The 10,905-nt window shown below is 30.0% G+C and overlaps 1 protein-coding gene across 1 annotated transcript in view; it reads right to left on the minus strand.

The window, feature by feature from the left end:
• Positions 1–8,621, minus strand: part of LOC108688027 (collagen alpha-1(II) chain-like) — a 44,998-nt gene extending 36,377 nt beyond the window's left edge. The window contains 3 exon segments of the mRNA XM_018194140.1: positions 7,772–7,871; positions 7,974–8,094; positions 8,332–8,621. Coding sequence (XP_018049629.1) covers positions 7,772–7,871; positions 7,974–8,094; positions 8,332–8,443 — 333 coding nt within the window. The 5' untranslated portion in view covers positions 8,444–8,621.
• Positions 8,622–10,905: the final 2,284 nt, after the last annotated feature.

Genomic DNA, 10,905 nt, shown 5'->3' on the forward strand with positions numbered 1-10,905 from the left:
GGAGATGTAGTCAAATCGAGCGTTAATACTTTGCTCTCCAAACATTCGCCTACCTATAATTCACATATAACAAATTTAATCGACTAAGATACTGACAAAGACATAAAATGATTTATGATCAAAAATTACTTACATCCGGGCAAATTCCGATAAGTGCATCCGCGTGCGAATAAAATTCCTCTTTCAACGATATGACAATTGTCTGCAGCGAACTTGTTTTGTCGCGAATGTAACTAGCCACTTTTCCTATATTAGTATTATCGAGAGCCGCATCGATTTCATCCAGAACAAAGAATGGTGCAGGCTGGAAACTATATAAAGAATATAAACGAACAATGAATTTTAATTGATCATTCATCATATTCGAATTATATCATCAATTTTATGTTCAAAATCAAAATATGAACCTGTGAATTGCAAATAACAAAGCCAGTGCAGCGACAGTTTTTTCTCCACCAGACAAATTGGACATTGGTTGAAACCGTTTGCCAGGAGCCACGCAATTATAATTAATGCCATCTAAATAAGGTTCTTCAGGATTTTCTGGTCCAAGGAATGCTTGAGCAGATTGATTCTTCGCTAGACTCTAGAATCATAATATACGTAAAAATATACATATACATATAATAAAATATATTTATATAAATTATAAACTTATCTGTACATGTAGAGATTTTTACATAAATTTATTGCTTCACAAACCTTATAAATAGGATCAATCTCGTTCGCTACGTGTTCAAAACACGCCATGAATCTGTCATGTCGTTCTTTTTTCACTTTCTCGAATTGTGTCTTCGCTTTCTTTGCTTTTTTACGAGACTGCTCAAATTCTTCATTAGTCTCCTGTAATTTCTCTTTCGCTAAATATAATTTTTGAATTGCCTAAAAGAGAAAAAATTTCATGTCTTTATAACTTTTTACATTTATCGACATATCATTTCCAGTATATTGCGAACCTTCATATTTGGAGCTTGTATGCGCTGTATTGTATTTTGTAAATCATTGATTATTTTTGTTAGCTTATCAGTTGTCTTTTTGATATCCTCTTCTTCCACATCTTTCAGATTTTCGGGCAAAAGTGTATAGTCTATAGTAATTCTCTTTTCGCGTTCATACTGTTGTTGCGTACTTACTGATGAATCATTATTAATTTCACTTCCGTTCGTAGTGCTCGTTTCACCTGCTATATCTTCCATATTTCCGTACAGCATAGGTATTGCAATATCTTCCATCTGAATATTGATAAATACACTTAATAATTCAAAAAAATATACGTAATATTTATATGGTCAAATAATCTCATATTGAAGACTTAACAAACCTTGCATTGCATTAAGACAGCATGTCGTTCAGCCTTCTTCTGTTCAATTTTTGTTTCAATTGCGTTAAACTGCTTCTGAGCTGCTTGAATGTCTTTTGCGATGGTTCCTACTTCACGTCTAGCTTTACCGATTTCATCTTCTTTCAGATCAACCTCCATTTTTTTAGCATTACGAGACGATTTCAATTGTTCCATTTGCTGCTCGTCATGATCGATCTCCGCTTTTTGATTAGATTCGGTTTGTTTTGCAGATTCCAATTTATCCTCTGCATCTTGCACCGCTCGTTCCCATCGTAAAACATTGCCTATATTATAAATAATATTAATATAATGCAAAAGCTAATCACACATATAGAATGTATAAAATAAAATAATATATTTTCACAGCATACTTTCTGTATCGCGCTGTTTCTCAAAATCCAATTGATTATAAATACGATTGCATTGGTTATCAAACTCCATTCTTTTCTTTGCTCTTTCTTGTTGCGATCTGGAATATTAATATACTTTAGTATCTAAATTTAAGATAATACTTATAAGACAATACTTATCTAATAATTCCTTCGTACCTTAATTCTCTTTCTTCATATTGACGGATATTGGAAACTCCTATCTGTTCACAAAAACTAGCAAACACGTCATCCTCAACATTGTTCATCTTTTCTTTAATGTTTTGTATTTCTTGATCCCTTTCAGCCATGGTTTTCTCGATAGCAGCTATTGCAGGCTGTGCATAGAAAATATTAAAATATTTTATTCAATTATGAATAAATATATGCATGCGATATAAAATGTATCACAAAGCTTACACCAAACATGTTTAACTCGTTTTGCAGACCATCTAATTCCACTTCAAGATCCGTAATTTGTTTTTGCTACAATAAAAATTGTATTCATTATTTTTTAAAATTATGTTGTACTTTTTAAAATTATTATGATGTCAAAACAATATGCACAAGGTAAATAAAAAGTCCAATAAAATATCATGAAAACAAAGCATTTTTGGAAAAAATGATTTAGACAAAAGTGTAGGGTTTAAAAGGATCTATACGCTGATTACATTCGTTTAATCTTGGTATCGTCAAGTTAAGATCACATCGATTTTTTAAAACAGAAACCTGCATTTTTTATTGCATATTTTTGTAGATTTTAAGAACATACTATAATAAAATATTTTAAATACTTTTCAAGTTATAAGGTTTGAAAGTTACAATACAATACCATCGGCGTTAGCATTACACGTCTGACCGATGGCTAAAACTTCTTGAATATTGTTCATGACTTGAATAACATTTGTCAAGATTCTGACTATTGGAAATTGTTCCTCTTATTTTCAATTTTACATAAAAATTTTTAGTACAAAATTATGAAGAACAACTTCCAATGGCCTTAATCTTAATAAATGTTATTCAGATCATGACTTTGAACAACATTTAAAAAATTTCAGTCATCGATTGGAATCTTTGATAATGCTAACACTGATGGTACTATAACTTTCAAGCTTCATAACTCGAAAAGTAACTACATAATGAAAATTAACTTCATTGTAGTGTTTTGAAAAGCTCTTGACATTAGTTATTAGATTCTGGAAACAAAAATAGGGTCACATTAAAAAAAAAATCGATATGACCTTGACAACGCCACCCAAAATCAAAAAACAGATGTGATCAGTAAATAAATCTTTTTAAACAACTTTTGTCTGAATCATTTTTCCCAAAAATATTTTATTTTCGAAATATTTCACAAGTCTTAAACTTTTTATTCACCCTGTGTACTCCAATATCCACATAAATCGAACATCTTAAATATTTCGCTTATTTTTGATAGTATAAAAAATGTTTTAAATGAAAGTGGAATAGTTTCGAGAGGGACGTATTTTGGTAATGTTGTTTTTTTTCTAGGTGGAGGCTCGGAAAAAGGTATAAAGGTCACCTCCACTTTTTAAAATAAAATAAAATAATTATTTTTTTACATGATATGATTCCTCTAATTATTTTGCATATAAAAATATTAAGATAAAGAAATATCAAAAAACTAATAGTTTACGAGACATTTTACTCTGATACATTTTGGCATAAAACATAAAATATCTCGTAAACTATTAATTTTTTGGTAACTATAGCTTAATACTTTTATGCACAGAATAAGATGAATCAATTAATGTGGAAAAGAAAACATACAATTGTTATTAAAAAAAAAAAAACGTAATTGCACATTATAAATTGTATAATTTTTTTTAACAATTTTTTAACAAATTTTCTGCACCAATCGATTCATCTTATTATTTTGTGCATAAAAGTATTAGGGTATAGTTGCCAAAAAATGTATAGTTTATGAAATATTTTATGTTCCACGTCAAACTGTCAGAATAAAGTATAAAATGTCTCGTAAACTATATATTTGTTTTTTTAATATCTATCTTAATATTTTTATATGCAGAATAATTTGAGGAATTATATTATATATCTAAAAAAAAAAATCATATAATTCCGTTTTAAAAAAGTGAAAAATGACCTTCATATCTTTTGGCGCCTCCATCTAAAAAAAAAATGTGATCAAAATACATCCCTAAATATATATAATATAATACATTCCGTTCCATTTTCATTTGAAACATTTTTGTATATCATTAAAAATAAGTGAAATATTCGAGATGATCGATTTGGAAGTGGACCATTCTATATAATAATCGGGAAATGATTATTTTGTTTTTTACTTTTTTACAGTTATATTTTAAAATAACAATTTCATAATGATGTTGCAATTTTTTATATAATCATAACTAACTAAACGCTGAGGTTATGTTAAGGTTAAGAAAGTCACTTTGAAAAATAAATTCTCATCATTACGCTTCATTTATTGGAAAAAAAAAAAAAAAAACTAAATAACAAGTAACACCCGGAGTAAAATTACTCCGTTACAAGTTACATTAAAAAGTAACAAGTTACAAATTGCGAGTTATTTTTTTCAGTAATGACTTTTCAAACCCGTTATAAGTAAACTATTGATTGTTTCAATTCTGATGTTACATTATCATATAAAAAAATTGCAATGTTATTACCAAATCGTTATTACAACAAGATAACTAAATAACTAAATGAACAGTTACAGTAACTTCCTAATAATACTACTTACTGTTGCAGATAAGTCGCTTTTGTTATATTTTAGACGAGTCTCTAAACCACGTATTTGAGATTCAACCGTATTCAATTCAGATTCCTTGCGTGATTTTTTCAAAGATTCCCTCAGTTCTTCTGTTAATTTTTCCTATAAACAAAAATTAAAATTAAATATATGTTTTTATCTTTATATTATATAGAAATAAAAATGTATTACCTTTTGCGCCTTTAATTGAGACATTTGTTTTTCATCCCATCTTTTCGCTTTCTTTGCAAGATCCAAACTACCACCAGATATTATACCAGCTTTCTGATAAAATGTACCGTCTAATGCGACGCACTGTAAATATTTTACACATCACAGTTTAGTTATGATTTTATAGTTTAATTTAAGCAAATACTGCATATATACTTACATCATATCTTGTTTTCTTGTCCATCTCATACGCTACTTTATTTGCATCTTCAGGTGTTTCACATACAAGAGCATTATTAGTTGCAAAGAGAACTGCTCTATCAATATCCTTCGGAGAAAAATGCAACACATCATATAATAATTTCACGTTTTTAGGTTCTTGTATATTACTGCAAAATAATATATAATATAAAATCACCATTATAAAGTTGAATATAAAAAACATAAAATGACAAAAAGTTAAAGACTATGTAATAATTTATTTATTTACCGAAGACGTTCTTTAAGTGGTTTAGCTTGTATATAATCAAGTGGAAGAAATGTTTCCGGTTCGAGATACTGTTCCTTCAAATATTGGATACATTGTCTGGCAGTTTTCTCAGTATCTACTACAATAGCTTCCATGTATTTACCAAGTACTTTTGTAATTGCAACATTATACCGCTTGTGTATTGGTTCGCACATATTGTACATACGATCGTACTAAAGAAAAAAAAACAAATAAATCATTTCATTTCAATTTTAAAAAAAGTAGCGAGAAGAGATAACGCACCACTCCAGGAAATAGACGTTTGAAATTCTCCACAATTTCTGTCTTTTTCTTGTTTCTAGATACTTCATGTTTATCAACTTTAGCATCACCAAGTTGCTCCGAAATGTTTTCCAACTCTCGCTGCAAATTTTGAATCTTATCTTTTGATGTGCCTACGTCGGATTGTAAGTCAGCTCTAAGCTTTTTCTGATCTTCCAATGCAGCTTCCGATGTTTTTATATGTTCCTCCAACTTTTCTACTCGTTTGAGTGCCTCATCTCGCATATGACCTTTCTGTTTATGCTTGTTTTCTATCTCGGTTTTTTTTCTACCTTCGTTGTCGAGCTTATCTTGGTCTGATTTTTGTTCGCGATTGATAGAATCAAGAAGTTGAAGATACCTCGCGGATTGTTTACCAGCTTCCTCTTTTAGACGATTATATTCCTGTACCTTAAAGTATTTTGTTAGTTAAACAATTGCAATTATTTTATTAAGTTGTAATTACGTTTTATTAAAAAAATAGTTATAAATTAAATAATAATGTGTTTTAAGATTTCACGAATATTACGTAATTTATTTGTACCTGTTCATCTTCCAATTGCACATCTCTTCCTTGTAACTGTGATTGTCCTGCTATACTCGCTTCATAAGCAGCTTTAGCTTCTTCCACCTGACGCAATTCTTCTTGCAGTTCGTGTATATCTTTTTTATGAGCCTCGTCTGCAATACGCGCTTGTGCTAAAGATTTGCGTGCGGATTCCACTTTCTTCTGCATATGTGCAACCCGTTCTTTGGCTTTAATAAACGTCGGTCTCTTCTTTGTAATTTCTACTTCCACTTCCCTAATATCTTGCTCTATCTTAGCAAGATCTCTGGCCAATTTAGCGGCATCTTTTTTCTTCTCTTTCAATAATTCCTCAGCTTTTTCCTTCTTCTTCTCAACTTTTTCAATTTCATGTTGTTTCTTCTTTTGAGTAACCTCTAAATTTTCAATATTCTTTTCATTATGAAATAATCGAAATAAGTGTAAATCTATTTGTTTTTCCACCTAAAAACAAAAAATAAATTTTGGTGATTGACAATTATATAAGTATATATAGACAAGAAAAATAAACAGTATAGAGGATGATAGTTAAGTACTCTAAAAGATTTCTAAGAGATGATTTCTCATACTAAATCAATATAAAAACTTCACATGAATATCTGTATATTCAAAACAATCTAATTTCAAAGGTGTCAAAGTTGAAGGAAAAATTTCGAAAACCATTGAGTTATTTTGTCCAAATTTTGTGTATATTTAAAAGTAATATAAAAATTTCATCAAAATAACTAGAATAGTTTTCGAAATTTAAAAAAAAATAAAATTTTTCTTTCAACTTAAATATCGTTTATTATTTAATCTAAGCCGTTGTAGTTAAGTGTAACGGAGATTTATCTTGATTTGTGTGAGGAATCACATCTTAAAATCTTTTAGATAACTCAATTACCACATTGTATATACTGTAAAATGGAATAGCTTTAGCACAAAATCGAAATATTTTTGGCTCAAGTTTTGACAATGTCCAGATAAACACAAGTCAACATCTAGAAAAGGCTTAAAATATTTTGAAAAATTTTGTCTGTATTTTGTTTGTATTCGAGGTATTTTTTAAATTTTGATTAGTTAATTTTCTAATTTTAATATAATAATTTTAATTTTTTCAACATATATGATATTAATTAAGGGGAATCTTCTCAGTGAAACATAAAATAAAAAATTAATAATTGTGATTAGTAGTTAAAAATATGTACTTTCATTTACAAAAAAAATTCGATCCTTGTAGTTCATATCTTTTCTAGAAAAAAGAAACATGAAAAATATTTTATGAAGCCAAAAGAATTCTATGCTCCCTTAACTATTACAGCAAAATCAAAACATATACGCACGTATTCTTCTTTGAGACGTTGATATTTTTCAGCCTCTTCTTTTTCTAATTTTGCTTCTTTTCTTTCGGCAGCAATTCCTTTCTTTTTTTGATATGAAAATTGGGTTTCTTCTTCAGCTTTTAGCATTTCTGTTTTTAGTCTACAATGTTATTTTTATCATTTACAAATAGTAAGTGTTTCAAGTACAATTACATATAGCAACATTTGAAACTTACCTTTCATATTCTGTTTTTAATGAACCAGAATTACTAATCTCCTCAAACAGAGCAGTACGTTCTTTTGGATTTTTCATGGCTATAGATTCGACAGCACCTTGGAATACTAAAAAATTCTTTGCTTTAACATTAATACCAAGGTGCTCCAATTCATTAAGATAAACTTGACTGGTAACAACCTATGACAAAAATATTTTGAAGATCTTAGATGCAACTAAATAAAAATTCAACTACAAAACTTACATTATTATTAATTCTGTGTTCAGAAGAAGAACCTTGTACTGAACGCATAAAGCTTTTTTCAGTTCCATTTTCTAACTCAAATACAGCTGTTACTGAAGCACTGAAATCAAGAATAATTTACAGTTTTTATGTAATTCAATATGAAACATACAAATTATAATGTACAATTCCATAAATGAATACCATGTATACATATAGTTACCTTCGTGCTACTGGCATACCAATGGATGCACCATGAATCAGCTCGCTAAATCTTTTGACTCGTAGACTGCTAGTCTTTTCACCCATGACGAAACTGATGGCATCCATAAAATTAGACTTTCCTGTAGCACACATGTTAATAATAACACATCATAGTCACATCTACTTATACCTTTCAACATATAATGCCATACCTGCATTCAGTGAACTTAATGACTGAATGAGTAACTTTTAGAAAATCAAGATATAACTGACTCAACAAATCTAGAAATGTATAACTATTCCTGATAAAAAAAACTATCATTTAAGCATTGCATTCGCTGAACGCACCATTGTTGACACACAGAATGATAACCTACCGGATCCATTGGGGCCAACTACAGCCGTAAATGACTTTAGCGGGCCGATAATAAGCTTTCCTTTATAAGATTTGAAATTGTCAACTTCGATATGCTTCAAAAACGCCGGCATCCTTGAAAATAATCAAATAAAACGCATAAAATCCGAAAGTAGCGCAATTGGCGCCACAAAACTTTCAATGTAAGCAAGCAACACCCCACAATGCCCCACAATATCCGAAATGCAAGGATACCATTTCAGGGACGGTTACGACAGCGCGATCAACGCCATCAGTCGGCGATCTAGCGCGACCAATAGCCATATACTTAAGTAAGCCATATACTTTAGCATGAAATGATTTTCTTAGGCTGCGTTCAGATTCCCCACACCAGAAAGCGTTCAGATTCTTTAGGCCGGTATTTATAGTCAGATCTTATATTCAAGACATCTTAAATACGATCTTAAGAAGTCACGAACCATCAGAAGGCTGCATTAGCGTCTTAAGACATTAATATTACTTAAGATAGTCTTGAAATAAGACACGACTATGATTACCGGCTTAGAATTCCTGGACGCTTATATGAAACGTTCAGATTCTATTCACAGAGGATGGAAAAATCACCGGTTCCTTGAGGAGTGGAATGAATGTAGTGGCGCATTAAAGACTTTCTGTGCTATCCCAGTATGTTTGACGTGCATTTATACAAAAATTTAAATTTCAAGCTTGTTTGTTATAAAAAGTATAAATCATAACTCAAAGGAAGCCAAGTATTTAATTTATTAAATTTTATAGGTTGGGAAAACCTTAAAATATTGGTAAGATATTTATCTTATATCTTTTATCATTATTATATATATTTTATATATATATTTTATAGAGATATATATAATTATATTAATTATATGTATAATTTATATTAAATCTGATATATTTACGTTACTATTTGCTGTAACCGATGCATATAGGACACTCTTATCTTAAAGTGCGTTCAGATTCCCCAACCACTCCGGTATTTTTCGCTAGGTTCATTCAGTCACCCACCCAGGTTACGTTTCAAAATTTCCTCTCCGAGAAAGATTTTACTCTATGAGCTATAATATATGTTACGTGTACTATATATTTCGAATAAAATTTTCCTCGGAGAGGAAGTTTTGGAACATAACCCCGGTAAGGAATCTGAACATATCCTTAAAGGAGCCTTTACTGTAATTGACTGTAACCACAATATATACAGTAGCTCAATTCTCCTGGGGATCGATTGTATATCTTCACATGAGATGAAAATTACAAAAGTGAGTAAATTCACTAGAGTATTCATAATTTAATTGGTCCAATACCTAGTAACCTTTGCTCACTTTTGTAATTTTCACCTCCTTTCAAAATCTATATCGACCTCCTGATTTTATGTTGGCCAAAATAGAGTGCACATGCGTGAAATAAGTAAGTTGTTTCATCTCATTTTCTCCTGTTTTTATTTCTCTCTCTCTCTCTCTCTCTCTCTCTCTCTTATTTAAATGAGTGTTTCAATGTTCCATTTAGGCCCAATTATTCCACCTTTTTGCTAAATTTTACCTGTTAGGTAAATCTGGCAATCCACGCATGTGGTTGAGTGTGATTGAGTGTAATCTTGCTACTTACCCAACAGATAAAATTTATTAAAAAATGGAATCGGCCCTTAAACATTTGTCTTTCAAGCATACATAGAATAGAAATTTAGAGGGAAATATTACGTGTATTGTCTATTTGGTGAAATGTTGTGAGAAACCTCGAGAGATTGGTTTAATTTTTGTGAAAAAGTGATAAAGCGAAAAAGAACAAAAGAAATATAGAAAATCGAGCAAGAAAGATTTCTTTTATTTATTGTATTTTAAACTTATTTTTTTGGACATATATGTATATACATTTTTTTTATATCGGCTTTCTCTCATAATATTTTCATAGATACATAATTACATAATATTTCTTCATATAAATATACATTATTAAGTTTATTTAATTTTTCCTATATCTTTCTATATTTCTTCTTTATATATATTTTTCAATATATTTACAATTTATTTTTATTAATTTTCATAAAGTTTAAATTATTTCATTACAATAGTAGATTTATTCGCGTCGCATGCTCTAATATATTCTAATATGTTCCTACCAGAGAGAAACCAGAGAGAGGACATGTCAGCCTAAAACCTGTAATGGTGCAGTCACAATAGAAGGAATAAAAAATTAGGAATAAGGAATAATATAATATATCAATTTATCAGAAACCGTGTATTCCGATGTAATTTCTGATAGGTTGAAATCTTTATTCCTAATTTCTTATTCCTTCTATTGTGACTGCACCTTAATCGCAAAATGCTGCTACACACTATTGCCCTCTGATAAAATAAATGTAAACTACATAATGTCCACTTTTTAAGACTGGAGATGATAAATCGATATTTGATTCATATAAGGTGCGTCGGCATTGCAAATCAGAGACATCTGTTTGCTCTTTTATCTCGAAAATTGTTCGGCAACTCGCATCTTTCTGCAACATTGTCATCTCATTTGCATTCGGTATTAACATTTCTAGAGCCAATCGAACTGCTCGATC

The sequence above is a fragment of the Atta colombica genome, unplaced genomic scaffold (assembly GCF_001594045.1).
Source record: "Atta colombica isolate Treedump-2 unplaced genomic scaffold, Acol1.0 scaffold1, whole genome shotgun sequence".
NCBI classification, from domain to species: Eukaryota; Metazoa; Arthropoda; class Insecta; order Hymenoptera; family Formicidae; genus Atta; species Atta colombica.